Raw genomic sequence first — 17176 nt, forward strand, 5'->3', positions numbered from 1 at the left:
CCCTCACCCCAAGGAGCTGGCGCTGTGGGAGCTCCGGGCCCTTGGGGCCCACAATCCCCAGCCCAACACAGAGTGTGGAACATCTCGTGTGGAGAGAGACACACTCCTGGGTCCCCTCAACTAGTCTCCATCCCCCCCAGGAAGCAGGTGTCAGGACCTGGAGGGTCTGAGGCTGAATCTGGGGCTCTGGGGTGAGGTGGCGGAGGCCAGGGCCTGGCCCTGCCATCAGGCAGGCCTCAAAGTCTGAATTCCCACTTCAGCTTGGTATCTACGTGACCCTCTTTCTGCTGAGGTGCTTTTACGTGTAAAGACAGCAGAATATAACACGTTCCTCCTAGAACTAACATGCAAATGAAATGAGATGAGTTTTTCTTCTTATTTACAATCAGAAAAGAAACTGAAGGTGGAAAGACAATAAAAGCATAAATAAACTCCATAGAATACATGTAACTGTCTGGCCCAGTTCCTGAAATTCACGGTGTGCTCGTGAAATCATGACCATCCCCCGCCTCTGTCACAGAGGGGCCCACCAAGGGGAGGGCCTGTCCCCAGGGGCACTGGGTCTGAGGCGGAGAGGAAGGGCCGGGGTGGGGATCCCCCACAGGGAAGGGGGAGCCACTGCCACCAGCCAGGATACCACTTCCTTAGAAGGGACACCCAGGCCTGTGAGTGGGGGACTTCCCACACTTGGGAAGTTTAGCTTTTTAAAAATTACAAAATGGAATATATAATCAAACTCCCTGGGGTTCCTGCATCTACTGCTGACAAGAAAACTTTAGAAGTAACAGAAGCTTAATGTTTATGAGTAGACTGATCATATTAAATACACTCAAATTTCCTGCAGAAATGAATGCCTTCTACCAGAAAAGACGACTGAGCACAGGGCAGAAAGGCCCAGCGCGAGCAGAACACTGTAAAAACCGCTCACTTTCAGCCTGGGTTTGGTTACAGGCCTCACTCCCTCTCATTAAGGAGGCTCTCCCACTCCTAGCTTAAGACTGATTAAATGACATGATTACCATTGTAATAAGATAGGTAACATCACTCTTTTATTAAAAACACGTCCCCAAACACAAACCTAAGGATGTGTCTGGTCTCAGCCTTAGGTACCAGCACATCTCACACTTCCCACGCTGGACCGACGGACAGAGAGCGACCAGCTGCGCCTTCCAGGCCGGCAGACTCGGGCCCCACCTGCCCTCCAGGTACAGGGCCCCGGCCTGTCCAGCAGGCACAAGCAACCCTTCCTAAGGCCCGTGACTGAAGTCATCAGTTGTAGGACAATAGAAAGTGTCAAGAAAGCGACATTCGGTTTCTCTTTAACTCCCAGTAAAGAGAGTGCCCTTGAACCCCATTACTTTCCGCAGCTCTGACGGTCCTTGGGGCCCACAGCCAGTAAATAAGTGAAATAAAGTGCTCTTGCATTTTGATAAACTATAAAACCCAACTCTCATAGATAAAGAACAGAGTAATTAAAAACGTCCAAAAAGCAAAACAAAACCTGTGAGCGTGAGGACTTTGACAAGCATTAGAAGAAACGAGGAGCACTTGGAAGAACGGAAGAGTCTTAAAAAATCCTTGAACTAAAATGATAAAGGCTACATCACAGAAATATCTTCAGCGAAACAGGACAGCGCTGGCCCTTTCCTTCTTGGGTCGGCCTTGTTAAGAGAATTCCCACGCACAAAGTCATTTAAAGACAGAGTTTTGATTCCTGTGAATTCATTCCACTACCCTCAATTCAGCTATTAAATTTTAAGGCAAATTTAGCAACTGAGAGTCTCACCCGAATTTCCAGAATTGCTCAAACTCAGCAAGAGCTTTGACAACTTCACTTAATGCTGGCTTACAAGCTGGTTCTGCAACAAGGCACAGCGGGTTGTAACTTGCCAAGCACAGGTAGGCGCCAGGCCGCACCAGGCCTCGCCAGGCGTCGTTATCACACTGCACACGTCCCCCAACAAACCGCTTCCCCAACACGCTGCGGGCACTGGGAGAGACGGGGCCCCCGCAACTGGCCCTAACCCACCCCCCCAAGCACTGTGGGGTACGGACAGGCCAAGAAAACATCATCTACTCATGCTTAATAGGAAATATACTTCTACAATTTAAAAGCGTCATTAAAAATAATAAAAATATACATCAGAAAGTGTGACTTACCACCATCAGACACAGTTGCAGACTGAAAGAAAAGAGAGAGAGACATGAGTTAATGAGGCCTCATGACAGGTCAGGAAACAGCACGTGCACATGAGGAGCAAACCCAGGGACTCCGGAGGGTCTGAGGCTCGCGGGCAGTGTCCCGGGAGAGCTGCCACCTCTCCGAGTCCAGAGTCACTTCCAGTTCCGGAGTGAGCTCCGCCCAGCGGAGCCGGGGCCCGGGAGGGCGGAGGTGCCCGTCTTCACTGAGCAAACCCCAGCATGTCCGACAGCCGGGCTTACTAACAACCTCGGTGCAACAGCCTTATGGATGTCAGTCTAACCGGCCCCGGGCCAAAGGGGCAGGGCCCCCGCCCGCAGTCCAGCCAGGGCCCATCAGCACCCGCGCCCGGGGCCCAGGCCCCCCAGAGTGGGGATACAATACAGCCCCCAGTGGTGGCAGAGCAGGGGTGGCCCACAGCCCACCCGGGCCTCACCAGGTGGAGCGGGAACAGCCCCGAGCAGGCAGGCGTGGGGGGAGCTCCAAGCAGGGGCTGGAAGAGGTGGGAGACTCAGGAGAGAAGGGGTGCTGATCAAAGGCCTAGGAACGAGAACCCAGGCACCGCGCAGGAGGGCAGGTCCCGACCAGAGGGGGGCGGCGGTGGAGGGAGGTCCCAGGGCGACAGGCACTCAGTCACTGAGCTCTGAGCAACTCACAGAGGGGACATCTGAGCAAGACCACCTGGGGACACACGTGCAGGTGGGACAGCTCTGAGGCTTTGGAAGGTCACCCCCAGGGAGAGACAAGACAGGGAGGGAGGGAGGGGCTCCTGAGAGGTCAGGACAGGGAAGAAGCCGGGTGGAGGAAGGCAGGGTGTCAGCGGCACAGACACCAAGAAGCCTGGCCCGTGGGAAGGGGGCCGGGTAACTGGCCACCCTCCATCGCTGCCCAGCGGCCGCAGAGGGGCTGCAGTCTCCCCGGGCCCATCCCCCCAGGCCTCGCACGCCTTCCTCTGCAGACAGAGGGGAGATGGGGTCCCAGGGCATGCGGGAGGATTGGCCGACAGAGGGGAGCGAACGGGGAGCACCTTCCCAAATCCCGGGCCTCCCCAGCAAGTGGAGGTCACTGTTTTTTTTAACTTTGGATTGAAGTGCAGTTGTTCACAATGTTAGCTTCAGGTGCACAGCAGTGATTCAGTTACACACACACACACACACACACACACACAATTTTTTCTAAGAGGTCATGTTTTAAGACCCCTGAGGCTAAAAGCCAAACCAGCAAGGCCCAGAGGCACCCCGGGTTAGCCGGCCTGCAGTTAACGCCCCCACCACGCCCACCACGGGGGAGTGAAGCACATGCCTGTGGTCTGGATTCTGAGAAGAGCCGCCCATGTCAAATGCAACCCCGGCTCACTGCTTGGCCTTCCCATCGCCAGCACCAGAGCCCCCAAACCCTGTTTCCCAGCCTTCTCCCATTTTGAGAAGACCTGGTCTCAGCCCCTCACCTCGTGGGACTTACACCTGCAAGACCAGAGAGCCTCCCGTCCTCGGACAACAAGAACAGGGCATGTCATGGCATCAAAGCATCCTGAGTCCCAGGTGAGAAACACTCTGGCACAGGAACTCGGCACCTTACCGATACATTTTTCCATGTAAAATCATATGCTGTTGTGTTTCCAGCTTTTAAACTGTTGTCTTGCCAGACAGGCAGGCAAAGAGCAGAGCCTGTGAGCCAACACAGCCATCAGCCCTTGCCCACTGAGGGTCCGGTTTTCCCTTCAGAAGCGGAGTGGGTCTCCTCCCCAGGCTGACAAATGCTCTGGGAAAGCTGTCCTTCCCACGCTCACAATACATCACCGCCAATCGTGGTATAAACTAAATAATATCAAAGGCACATTATTCCCTTGAGATGATGGGAAGAAAATCTGCCCTGGCTCGTGGTCTCCCACCTCGGCTCACGACCTGTTGTCCCGGCAACCATCTCTATCCCCACCAGACATCAGTCTGAAAGTACAGTTCCACGGAGACACGCTTTAATGTCACCCGGACATAAACCACGGTCCTCCTCCGAGTTTACACACTTTTGGAGAAATAGGCGATGACTTCTCAACCAGACTACTTAGTCTGCAAATAAGTTCCCAGTAACATAATTCTTCTGTTTACCGGCTAACGTTTGTTCAATTTATCTGCACGCACACCTGGGAGAGACAGAGCTGGTAGCAGGCGCAGGCACAGGGCCCTCCGGGTCCTCAGCCCTTGTGAGAGGGGCCCGGAAGCAGGCCTAGAAACACATCACAGCGGGCTCTTTCTAAGGGGAGGTGAAGCTGTCAGCGCACCGCAGTGACAGGTGCCGCCTCGGGGGAGGGTGGCCGGCACCGGGCGTCGGGGTGGCCAGGGGTGCAGGCGAACAGCCTGCTGGCGGCAGGCGGGGGGAGGCAGGCAGCCCCCAGGTCATCTCTCCCGGCCTCGGGGCTGATGCGTCCAGTGTCTGACCGAGTTACTCTTACACCCAGTTTGCCTTTCTTTTTTTGAGCACATCCTGGCTGATGGGGGAAGTCCAAAAAGGCAAAACTTCAGAAACTCCCATAGAGAATTCTGAAAGCACACCCCCCACAAAAGGCAAGCAGGACTGACTGCAGCTCAGTGTGACTCCAAGTCTCCCAGACTTCTTGCTTAGACCACTATACGCTTTTACGAATTAAAACTCGACACTCCTCGTGTTTGTTCTGAAACCCAGTGTAATTTGTATGAATAATGGGTTTTCATTAGCTCGGACTTCGTCAGTTCTTCCCAAATTCTCATGTGGACGTGCTATACTTACAAAAATTAGACCCGCAAAAGACAAGCTGCCCATGAAAAAAGGTCCCAGAAAGAGAGCGTCTTCTATGCTTACGATTTAAACATACACCATAATGAGCAGCGCTGAAGAGGTCTGTACGACGTCTCCAAGACTAGAGTTCACATCAGCGTAAGCACGTCTGTCTCACGAGAACACGCCAAGTGCTCTGGATGTGCTATTTAAGGTCGGACAGTCCCCATTCCTCGGGTCTGCCTCTCCAGCCGGAGAGTTCAGTTCCCAGCAGGATATCTGTTTGGACCGCACGGCCTGAGGAAAAGGGACAGTGCCCTGCAGCCCATCCCCCACAGGCTCCACAGCTGCACAACACCGTGCACACACACGCACACCACCCCACTCTTTCCAGCAGTTTCAACCAAAGAGACAACTGGACGTAAGGCTCACGTGGAGGCAAGGAAAAGGCACTGATTTCTAGGTTCAAACCGTGATGCTCACAGCAGAGAATTTCTGTGGCCCCAAGTCAGTGACGACAACAGAACGAAGGCACCCCGGGTGTGTCCAGTGCCACCCAGAGACACAGGCCTAGGCCAGGGACGGAGGGCAGGGCGGCCACCGCGAAGCCCCCGGAGGCTCCTGCAGAGGGAGAGGGCATGGGATGGGGCACTGAGGGGAATCTGTGTGTCTCCTTTCAAAGTGTGTGTGTCCCAAAGAGCTCTTCAGCTTCAATAAAATCAGAAGAAGCCGAGATCCCATAATGGCAGCTAGTATTTCTGCCATGCCCTTGGACACGCCTAAGATAATTCACTGCAAACGCTTGTAAAAGTCCGAAGTAACACAGATGTGGGGCCCAAGCGCCACACTGACACGGGGTTCAACGCAAACATCCGACTTTACACAAGACTCCTCAGACCCTACCACTGAAGTCCAGACTGAGAATCCCGCTCCTCACTGGCCCACCCAGCTTGAGAAAGACAAGAGCCCCCACCGCGGAGACAGGGCGGGAGGTCCAGGGCTCTGGAACCTTCCCAACTCAGCACCCCAACAGGACGAGTCAAGCTAACGCCAACACTGGCCTTCCCGGGACGGTCTGTGCAGGGAGCGGCACTGTGTAGTTCTCGGACGGAGGCGCGCCGGGAGCTCCTTCTGGGTAAGCAGAGCTCGCTCAGACCAGGGCCCCAGCCCCGCGCTCCTCTGAAGCTGAAGCCCCACCCCAGGAAATGTTTTCTTATAAAGGCTGAGATGGAGTCGAGCCTGGGCCAGAGCCGTATGCTTCCCAGGCAGGCAGAGCCCGGGTTCAGGTGGTTGTGGGTGCGGGATGTGGGGTGCAGCCGTGCCCTGAAGGTCAGCAGGGTGCGGGCAAATCCTGGGATGGCTTCCACTTGTTCAACCAGTTTTGCTGAGCACCAAGTCCCCTCGGGCTGTTGCTGGAGACAGGGGTGTGGGAGGAGGGCTGATGGCGGGCAAGGAAGGGTCACTGTCAGGCAGACCTGGAGGGGCTCGGAGGGTCGCATTCAGGGGCTTGGAGGCTGGCGCCGAGCCTGGGGTTGGGGAGACCAGGCAGGAGCAGGTGCAGGCGCTCCCTGGGCCTCCTGCATGTCCACAGGGACAAATTTCCAGGTCTGCAGAGGCAGGTCGGGGACGGCAGCCTCTGAGTGGCAGCTGGGAAGGGCCCAGAGGAGGGGAGCTGGTCAGAGGGTGCTGGTTCAGGAGACAAGCCTCCCCACCCCTGCCCCCACGCGCAGGACCACAGCTGAGAGGGGCCCAGCGTCCACTCCTGTCAGAGGAGGACCCGGGAGAAAGGGGCTGCATACAGCCTCGCAGGGGAAGGAGAGGAAGAGGGGACAGGACACAACTTCAAGAGAAGGATGCAGGGAAAACCCAGTTCACAGTGATCAACCTCTTCAGGAAAAAAAGCGGAAGATGTGAAAACAGAAATTTGATGACCGTTTCCCTCAGATAGATTAGGAGGCCTTCTTCTTAGATAGGTAACAAGAATCAGAGCGTTAAAAAGTGAGAAAAGAATTTGTGCAGCCGCAGATCCGGAGGGATGAACACAAAGGGTCCCTGCCTGACTGAAGCCCCTCCCCAGCCCAGTCTAGCCGGGGCAGGTAGGTGGCCTGACTGGGATGGTGCTGCCTGGCTCCAGTCAGGACCTTCCAGGAGTGGGCACAGGAGAGGCCAGAGCAGGTCAGTGAGCACAAGGCAGCTCATCTGAGCCAGAAAGAGAGACTCAGTCAAGGGGAAGGACCCCTGACAGCCGTCAAGCTCATCCTGAGAGGTTCAGAGACGGCAGGCAAAGCCCCTTCGGCAACCAGCCCACGGACAGGCATGCCTGGCTCCCAGCCGGCCCAGGCTCCCCTCCTGGAGCTGAGCCCTGTGCTCAGATGGCCCCTCCTGCCCACGCCACCCTGGGCGGACCTGGCCAGGAGAGGACCAGGGGTCCCGGTGTGGGTGATGTGGAGCGGGAAGCAGTGGCCGACCCCTCCTGCCCACCCCGCACCTTCCCCTTTGAGCTCTCACTTCCCCACCACAAACACGGAGCCCTTCCCTCTTGGACACCAGGGCTGACCTCCTTGAGCCGCAAGGCTTTCCCCTGGGATCCGTGCCGATGCCCACCGCACAGCCCCACCTGGACCGTGCCAGCCTGCCCGCCAGAGACCGCCGCTGCCCTAACGCCCCTCTGCTCAGCGCACTGCCCAGAGAAGACTGTTTTACCGTTTTTACAATGCAACCTTTTATTTTCAGATCCCACAAACAGCCCAGTGCAGGAAGAGTTAAGCCACTTGGTATCGGGCAACCCTTCTCGCTGGTTCTCTAGCAGCAGGAAGGGGACCGATTGCCTGGGCGGAGAGGAGTCCACGCAAACCCGTTACACTGGACATGCTTCCAGATCATCCAAAGACTGCTGGACACACGAGCCCCCACGTGTGCAACACAGCAGAATACTGTGCTCACGTCCTGACCCACGGGGTGACTAACCTCCCTGAGCAGCCACCTCCGCCCAGGTCACTGGGCGTGGTGGACCCTGACTGTGGGTCTGGCCCAGTGAGAGCAGAGCGGGGACGCATAGTCAGGTCAGGCGAGATCCGTGCGGGGCCCTGGGCCCTAGAGGAGGGTGTAGAACTGGCCTGTGACCACAGGGACATGGGCTCTCTAGCCTCTATGGCCCTGCACTCTGCCCAGCGGGAATGGCCCCGCTGGACACCGTGCGCTTGGTCACAGCCCTCCGGGACCGCCACGGAGACCGGCGGCCTGGCTGCTGAGCCCCAGGCCGTGCCCCCCACTGCCGGCGAGGCCGGTCGGACGCGGCAGGGGTGCTGAGCGCTGGTCCGAGGTCAGGAGGCTCACCGAGCTGTCTCCCCATGAGGACTTCTCGTGGCTGCTCGACCGCGGTCTCACCAGCATGCCAGCTGTAACAGCCCGTGGTGAGGCAGCTCAGGACCACAGGTGGCTCTGCTCTGCACAGAGGCACGCACCTGCGTCTGCGGCGCTGGGTCCACTGTTAAAAGACAGGGAAACTGAGGGGCTCATCTGGCCAGTGGGAGCCTCACTCTTTCCGGGTCAGCACCCATCAGCTCCCTCTGTGCTTTGTAGATGGGAGGCGGCTCCAGTAAAGGCTGACGAGTCCTCCACCCCGAGACCAAAGGAGCTGCCAGCAGTAGGGAGCCTCTCACAGGCCACGGCCTTCCCTGAGCACATCCATCCTGTGGACTGAGCCCCGGCTTTCTTGTGACACCTCCACTTTAAAGACAAACAATCTGAGGTTCAGAGGGGGAGACTGTCTACTTATGAGCACAGACAGACCTCGCAGGGGGAGGGGCAGCCTTCCAACACCCGTCCCCCAGCCCTACTGCCCTTCCCCATGGGAACTCCCACCACAGGGCCGGCCCCTCGCAGGGACTGAGCTGGAAGCCACGGCACTTTCTGCCCCTCTTCCACGGGCCCACGTGGAGCCACTGGAGCCACAGGACTCCGCTGCCCCACGACTTGGCAGCTCGTTCTCTGCTGCTTAAAACACGACCGTACTAACCAGCTATTTTCAACACATTCACACGAACAAGTTAGTTGCTGGGCTGAGAATCTGCAAAATTTCAAAAATATTTATACAGGCAAATACAAAGGCAGATTTTTAGTGACTTTTTTTCACTCAAAAGCAAAAACAAAATTTTTAAAAACTTGCTTTTGCAGACTATGGACATGAAAATGCAGCCTACATGTATGTACAAAACACTAACTGGTTAACTGGTCCACTGAGGACACAACATATCCAAAGGTCACTTGTCCACCAGGACGTGGACTGCAATCCAGTGCCCCTGCACAGAGACAGCCAGAGGCAGGCACACGGCCAGCACGCCTGTAAACATCAAAGTCGTGCCCCGCCCTCTCCCGCTGGCTTTATTAGTACAAGGGGTTTCAAAATACATCCTAAATGTTTCTAATCCTGAAGTCTGTGCTTATTCCCTAAGCGTAATTCTTGCCCTGTCCAGCAGACCTACTTCCGCCCAGCAGATCTATTCCTGTCTTCTGTGTGAGAGGAACGATGCAGTCATTTTCCTAAATCCAACATCCAAACCAGTCACTTCTGAGCGTGTAGTCGCTCCTGCAATTCTCCACAGAAGGTTCTAGTTAGATACTGGGAGAACATATTAAGATGAAACAACTCTCACAACAGAATGAATTTAAGATTGGTACCCAGCAATTAGTGACAAATTTCTGTTAATGATTTAAATTCATCTTTACTTTTGCATCAACACAACATAGTCACAAAAGGAAAGTAAAAATTATTCTTTATTTAATCTCGCACCTTTTATTTTACTTTTTAAAAAACTTTTGGGGGGGAAGTAGTTAGGTTTATTCATTTATTTGTGGAGGTACTGGGGATTGAAACCAGGACCTTGTGTGTGTTAGGCAGGCACTCTACCACTGAGCTGTACCCTCCTCCCCAGTCTCACACCTTAAAAAAAAACACTTTGGTGGGGAGGTCCTGGATGCAATCCCCAGTACCTCCATTAAAAAAATAATAAATGAACGTAATTACCCCCCCAACAAAATTTTAAAAATAAATAAAAATAAATTAATTAAAAAACATTTTCTAGTAAGTTCACCTTTATAAGCTCAGATATTGATCAATCACTCGGCATGATGACCAGTGGTCCCCATGTATGTATGTGAGCCACAGCCATCTCATCACAGTAAAAAATGCTAGAAAGTAGTCATTTAAAGAACATGGTGCATTTTAATACATTCATGCAGCTGAAACTTAATCTGTCAACAAAATTAATTCACTCATCCTGAAAATCTGTTTGAATTACTCTGGTAAGGACCAGAAAAACACCGATGCTTCCTGTAAGGCTGACAGAGGATGCAGGCAGCTTCCCCCTCACCCAGAGGCTGGGCTGGACCGGCTGCCACCAGCCTCGCTCCGGGTGCTGATCTGTGGCCGCAGAGCCGGCTTCTCCCTCTGCGGGACTCACTTCAGGCTCCAGGATGCAGGCATAAGATAAATGTTTTCCAAGTTTACACCTAAAAGCTACCATTCACTAAACAGGCTGAAGGTATAAAGCAGAAACCAAGATGCCAAGTTTCCTTACAACAATTCTGTTTAAGTGAAAAGAGACATCTGGAGTGACTTACCTGCTGACTGTTTAAAACGGGGGTTTCCTTTGGCAACCCCTCTTCCAAATCCATCTTAAGACTGGAGAACGTCCGACCGGCACCCGGCACGCAGCTCTGAAATGCACCACCTAGCCCCGCCGTGCGCCTGTGCACGTCAGAAAGTTTAAAGACATTTCGGATGAAGTTCCAGTCCTCTCCCTTCGTAACCCATGGCAACAGGACACTGCAGGAAGCTGTGGTTTGCCAAGGATTCAGACTCTATCTCAATTGTCTCAGACAAAAAAAAGAAAAGCCGTTTACATAAACCACGCTGTGAGATCATTTTTAAAGCATTTCCTCTAAAAATCAGAAGAGTAAGACTTCAGCTGGGAGGGGCGATTTCTCAGCCAGCAAGCAGCTGCAAAGACCCGGCCTTCAGCAGCGGGGTGCCGTCCGCAGCCTTCATCACAGCTGCTGACGGCTCCACTCTCAGCCCCCGTGTGCATGCGTGTGCACGGCGCCAGCCCTGGAACCCGCCGCATCCTGGGAGCCGTCTCGAGGCACCTAGCTCTGTTCTACCTCTGCCCTGTCTGCCTGCTGACACCTGACACAACCTGCAAGTGAGGGAACCGCAGCGGGTCCTGGTTTACAAAAGGAAGAAGGAAAGAAAACGAAAGCTGTTTCCAGAACCTAGGTGTCACTGCAAAGCTAGCCACAGGCTTTCTGGAGATGCGGGCTAAACTGCTCACCCCGAAGTGCTTCATTGTCCAAATCTCTCGGCAGCGATGCCCGGGGTCCCAAATGAGCCGCTCCAGGACCTCCCCTCCCTCCTAGAAGGTGAGGCCAGAGCGGACCTCAGGGAGTATTTTGTCCATGACTGTGGGTGCAGCCCCAGGGCCGGTGGGCAGGGATGGCGGCCTCCAGTTTGGGGTCGCCAGCTGGAATGCTGCGCCCACTTCACTCGACTTTCCACGGGGCAGCATGAACGCAGCCCTCCAGAGTGTCCAGCGCAGAGACTCTGCCCCTGGGCATGCGGCCGGGTCTGCTACAGAAATGGCCTGAGGTGGCACTCACAGACCAGATGCGGCGCTGGCTGAAGCCTCCTCAGGCAGCTTCTCTCCAGAGATCCCTGCACGGCATGTGTGGAAGCAGGGGCAGGAAGGAGCAGAGGCCACTACGGCCACCCTTGCACCACCACTGAGCACCAGGGACGCCAGCCTGGCGCACTGGAGACTTGGAGGCTGTGATGGGCCAGCCAGGAGGAGGGGCCTGCGGCCTGGCTTGGGGACAGAGGGGTGGCTGCGTGGAGGAACCAGGACTGAGGAAGAGGCGCAGGGCACCAGCAGGTGCCCTTCCCTGGAAGGGGGTCAAGGACACAGAAACCCTCTCCTTCCAGCTCCTTCCAGCCCCAAGTCCTTTGTCCTCGGCCCCGGGCTCCCCGGGGTCCTGTGGTGCCTGTCTGGAGGGGCCTCAGAGCACTTTCCTTGGTAGAGCCCCGCCTTTCAGGAGAGCAGAGCCGGGGATGCCCTTCCAACCAGGCCCTCCGAGCACCGGACGTCACCTTTGCTCCCACCCTGAGCCGCCTTGAGGTGAAAACGCTGTGTGGCGTGAGCTGGTGGCCCAGAGGCTAAGACGCGGGACCCAGTCAGGCCCAGGGCAGACAAACTGGACACGGTGGTCTCCCTCCCTCTCCCCAGCTTCACCTTCCGACACGCACACACACACTCACACGTGCACGTACACACACACACACGTTCAGAGAACACGCCTCGAGGGCTCTGGAAAGGTGACCGCGTGGTTTTGCAGTGGGCAGCCGAGCCTGTGGCCCTGTGGCCCTCATTATCTCTGACTTCCCAGGGGCCTGCACTGACTCATAGGGTCTGGAGGGGGCAGTAGGGGAGCCCGTCAGACCCTGGTGACAACCACGGGGGACCAAGAACGGACAGGGGCTGCCGGACAGGCCACGCCCACAGGGCAAGCACAGAACTTCCCACTGGGACCATGGGAAAAGCCAGCACCCAGGGGCTGAGCCGTCTTGTCTTAATTCTAACTTCAGGCAGAAACAACCAGGTCCCCACAGAAGCAGCACAGGTTCATCCTGTCTGTGTTTCACGCTGTTGGAAGGCGGCCCAGGCCTAACAGGGTCCACACGCAGCTGTTGCCTATGGGTCTCTCTGTCTCCTTGGGTTTCACCATCTCCTCTTTTGCTGTCAATCTACCCCCTCCTCTGCTGTCTGCAGGGACAGGAGAGGGAAAGGATGGGACAAGAATTTGGCCACAAACTGCCCTGTGCCAGGTGGCACCCTCAGTGGCCCAGAGCCTGGCTGGCTTCCTGGGGAAGGAGAGGCCCCAGGCCCTCGGAGCGAGTGACCAGACATTCCAAGCACCACCACTCTCCCCATCACAACCTCCTCTTTCTGATGGGGGTGTTGACTCGGGGCCAGGTTGGGGCCTGGTTCAGACCTGCGCCTACAAAGCCCAGCACAGCCCCTAAAAAATCCAGCCAACTGCCCGTTTGGGCACGAGAAGACAAGGCTGATGGTGGCATGTGGTGTGGAGCTGCCCAGCTGGGCCCTGCAGGATGACCAGCAGTGGAGAGGCCACGGGAGCGTGCCAGCTCACAGCCGAGTCCTTCTCAGCCCCAGCCCCGGGTCCACCGGGTTCCCTCTATGGGCGACACTGTTAGCAACTCCAGCAAGAATGCAAGTGACTGGGAAGCAGTGGGGCCTCAGTGGGCACCCTGGAAACCGGGTGACAGCACCCAGGGCGAGTCCCAGGGCTGCAGGAGCCCAGAGGCGTCCGTTCCCTTGGCCCGTGCCCACCCACAAGCCTGTGCTGAGAGGCCCTGGGAGGCAGACCAGGTCAGAGCAGCTCCGCAAGGGTGACGGGGAGGGTCCAGCCAGGTGGACAGAGCAGGGGTGCAGAGGGCATCCCCGCAGGAACAGGGCAGCCAGGCAGCGCGAGAACCCTCTTGAGCTAAGTCCTGGGCCAGGGACCTGGCCAGTGGCAAAGTTCCAGTGAAAGGGCCCATGGGCAGGGGTGTCGGGGCCAGCCAAAGAGCACCTCCTTTGTCCTGGGTCCCCTCTTCGCTATTACCTGCCTCCCCAGGCTCTTCACTAGCCTCTGTCCCCAGCCCCACACCAGTCCTGGGGAGCGACACCTCCTCCTTAATGTCCTGGACCCATCAGGACTTCCTGAGGCTGCCGCCAGTCCTGGGCAAGGCTGGGCCGGGAGGGACAGACACACACGCTTTACTAAAGGTTCAAAGCAACAGCGCAGGAGACGAGTGCGGACGACCTCAGAGGCAGCTCCCGACAGCCCTCCTGGTCCCTCTCCTGCCTGAGGAGGCCAGCCTGAGCAGGACAAGGGGCGAGGGTCAGACCACACACAGGGATGCCCAAGACTTCCAGGGGAAGAAGCCAAGTGGGTATAAGGAGAGACCAGGGAGGGCCCCTGGGGACCTCCTGCAGCGGGGCTTAGGGCCTCGGCTGTGACCCCTGTGGCAGGACCCTCGAGTCTCTCCCCGCCCCATGCAGCTCTCCACCCCTGACCCAAGGTGAGATGTCTGACCACTCGCCATCCACCTGGCCCAAGCCCCGACCCCACAACACCCACCTCGCCCTCCTAACTGCCCCACCCTGCCCCACGCCCCCACCATTCATTCTGGGCCCAGCAGGCAGAGGGACCCTTTCCAGAGCTGGCTCCCGATGCTGCCCCGCCCACCTCCCCAACCTCGTGTGTGGCTCATCCATCCCAGCTGGGAGGCCAGCTTCTCTGGGCAGGAGTTGATGTCAGTTTTGTCCACCTCTGTCCACAGAGCCAGAAACACATCTGCACACAGTAGGTGTTCAATAAAGAGTCACTGAGTGAGGAAACACTCCCAGCATTAAGCGCTAGTGTATGCATGCCCCTGAGTTAACAGGATCTTAAAGAGTATTAAGATAATTTCCTGCGTGAATAGTTTAAAGAGGAAACTAGCATATGAAAGACTAAAGTAAGAAAAACTTCTAAGTTAAATCCCCCTAGAAACAGCAAAATAGTAAACTAAGAAATAGGTAAAAAGAGCTGGTTTTGAACTAGTGTAGATTTCATCCCAGATAATGTGAATTCCTAAATTGCCCAGAGTGTCCCAGAGGCGAGCCAGAGGCTGGAAGGAGCGAGCCAGGTCGACAGGCGGCTGCACCCAGAGTCTCACGTCTAGCTGGGGCCCTGCCTGCCTCTGACACGCAAACTCAGCATCAGAGGGAGCGCAAAGCCCCCCCTGCGCTCCCTCTCCAGTGCCGCGCCCCCTCTCCCACCCGGAGAAACTCGAGGCATCAGCGCCCCCTGCTGTCCGGGCCTGGCACTGCCAGCCCCCGCCAACTGTACCTGCCTGTCTCAGGTAGGAGGCACCAGCACAGGCCACAGCCCTTGAAGGAGTGAGCTCGTGGAGGAACCCCAGCGAACAGTCTGCAGGATCAGCCCAGCTCCCAGCACAGCACGGCTCCACACTGGGCTCGGGGGCAGAGTTCCCTCTTAGGTCTGTGCCGTTCAGCTCGGCGGGACCCCTGCACCCGGGCCCCCCAGATGGCCTCGCTCGGCACCTTGAAGACATCTCACAAGTGCTAAGACCTCTTTCTGTGGCTGACTGGACACACTGAGGGCAGAGGACACCCTTCCTACTCAGCCCCTCGGGTCACTACCCACCCCGTCACGACCAAAACACACAAACTCACCTCTGACGTTTCCATAGCAACATCTCATCCTCTGACCTCCACCTCCTGTCTCGAGAGCCCTTCAAAGAGGACCCCAGCCCACAAGGACCTCCCCCTCCCCACACACCCGTGGTCCCTGGGCCCAGTTCCCCTCTCAGGCCCACCAGCAAAGCCCTAACCCTGGTGGTCAGCACTGCCCACTCCAGCAGTCCCGGGGCTGGAGGAGACACTGACCACGCCCATCACTTATATTGAAAGTAGCACAAATTCCAAAAAGAACACAAGTGGAATACGGTGGTTTATCACAGAGGGAAGCCCACATAGCCCCTGCCAGGTCACAAGGAAAAGCGTGACCACGTTCCACTTCTCTCCACAGTCCTACACTGGATGCACCACCAAAAGCCACGGCGGCATGAATGGAACCGTGCAGACACGTTCTTCTGCATCTACCTTCTGTCTGGGACCTCGGTCCATGCTACGAGGCAGCCGCAGAGCCTTCCAGTACCCGAGTCAGTCTGTCCACTGTGGGTGCGGACCGTCCTGGCGACCGCCGCCCTGAACTCTCGCGCACTTCTCCTGGCACGTGCACACGACACTTGTCTCATTGCATGGCTGACGGCCCTGCTCGTGCTCCAGGGACGAGCGTCGGGGTGAAGCAGGTTCCGAGCATTCGCCGAGTCAGTCAGTCCTGCCCTTTGTGATCAGCGCTTTTTGTGCTCAGCTTAAAGAGTCGCTCCCTCCCCAGCCATGAAGACGTGCGACTACTGTGCCCTCTACTGACTCTGTGCCGCCAGTCGGATCTGCGATGACTGCGTGCACGGCACGGGGGAGAGTCGAGTTCTTTCTCTCTTTTTCCATGGAGACCTCCACTTACTCCAGCACCACCATCCCTGCTCGGCGCTCACAGCCCGAGGGTCCGCAGTGGCTGCGTCTGTCTGGGCTCTCTCTGCTACTCCACGTCTGTCTGTCTATCCGTGTGCCAACTCTTACGTTTACATCGCTCTAACTTGATCACAAATTCCAACAGCTGACCAAAAAAGTCTTCCTATCTATTCTTCTTCAAGAGTATCTTGGCTACACTTTGCCCTTTGCATTTCCAGGAAATTTTTGGAATCACCTTAAGCTCCAAAAACCACCTGTTGGGATTTTCATTAAAATTGTATTGAATCTATGTCATTTTCTAACTGCATCCACAACTGATTATTTTTTCCTTCTATTAATTTAAAATTTAGCCATTATTTTACTGTCTTAGGTTGCTCTGGAGATTACACTGTGCATCCTTCTCTTGTAAAAATCACATTTTATTACACCTTCCTCCTCTCCCTCGCCCGGTAAGCACCCGGAAACACCGAACCCCGTTTACCTCTGTCCCCGTGCTCACTCACTGCTGTGGTGTCATTTAACTTGACATATTTTTAAACCAAACAAAACAGAGTTAGTTCTGCTTTACACAGTCACAGCTCATTAGGATTGACCTGATGCACTGGCTACTTATCACCCTGCCACGCGCGGGTCCTTACCAGGTCCTCCTCACCACACTGTTCAGATGGCCCCAGTCTGAGTCTGCTCCAGGGAGCTCAAGCCAAGACCCCGGTGTCTCGAGCACTCCAGAAAGTGGGCTGGAAACTGGACTTGTGCAGCGGAGCTGGGCAGGGTGACTAGCAGGCCAGGTGACTGAGGACCGTTAAAGGCAAGATGTGAAAGCCGGAGCCTCTGGGAGGGGCCCAGGCACGGTTGTGAGGACCAGGAGTGGGGATATCACACCTGCTGAAGAGATGGAGACGGTCAGGGAGAGACAGGAGGTGTCAGCCTGTCCTCAGTTAGCCTGCCAGTGACAGCAGACCCCTGGCTGTTTGTCGTGAGGAGAGGGAACGTGACCGCAGGGCCTGGGGGCTGGTCCCAAGCCACCGCTAAACCTCTCGGGGCTCAGGCCCCTGAAGAGACCCCT

At 56.2% G+C, this 17176-nt stretch overlaps 1 protein-coding gene across 6 annotated transcripts in view; it reads right to left on the bottom strand.

The window, feature by feature from the left end:
- RGS12 (regulator of G protein signaling 12) overlaps window positions 1-17176 on the bottom strand; it is a 111129-nt gene that overhangs the window by 44141 nt on the left and 49812 nt on the right. For 4 of the 6 annotated variants that reach the window (XM_072946919.1, XM_072946918.1, XM_072946922.1 and 1 more), the window contains one exon: window positions 2161-2182. In XM_072946919.1, the coding sequence (XP_072803020.1) occupies window positions 2161-2182 (22 nt within the window). Of the gene's footprint in view, window positions 1-1786; window positions 1806-2160; window positions 2183-10573; window positions 10702-17176 lie in introns of those variants that run through there. The other 2 variants (XM_031685630.2, XM_072946921.1) reach the window with 2 other exon arrangements.

Source organism: Vicugna pacos, chromosome 2 (genome assembly GCF_048564905.1).
Source record: "Vicugna pacos chromosome 2, VicPac4, whole genome shotgun sequence".
Lineage (NCBI taxonomy): Eukaryota > Metazoa > Chordata > Mammalia > Artiodactyla > Camelidae > Vicugna > Vicugna pacos.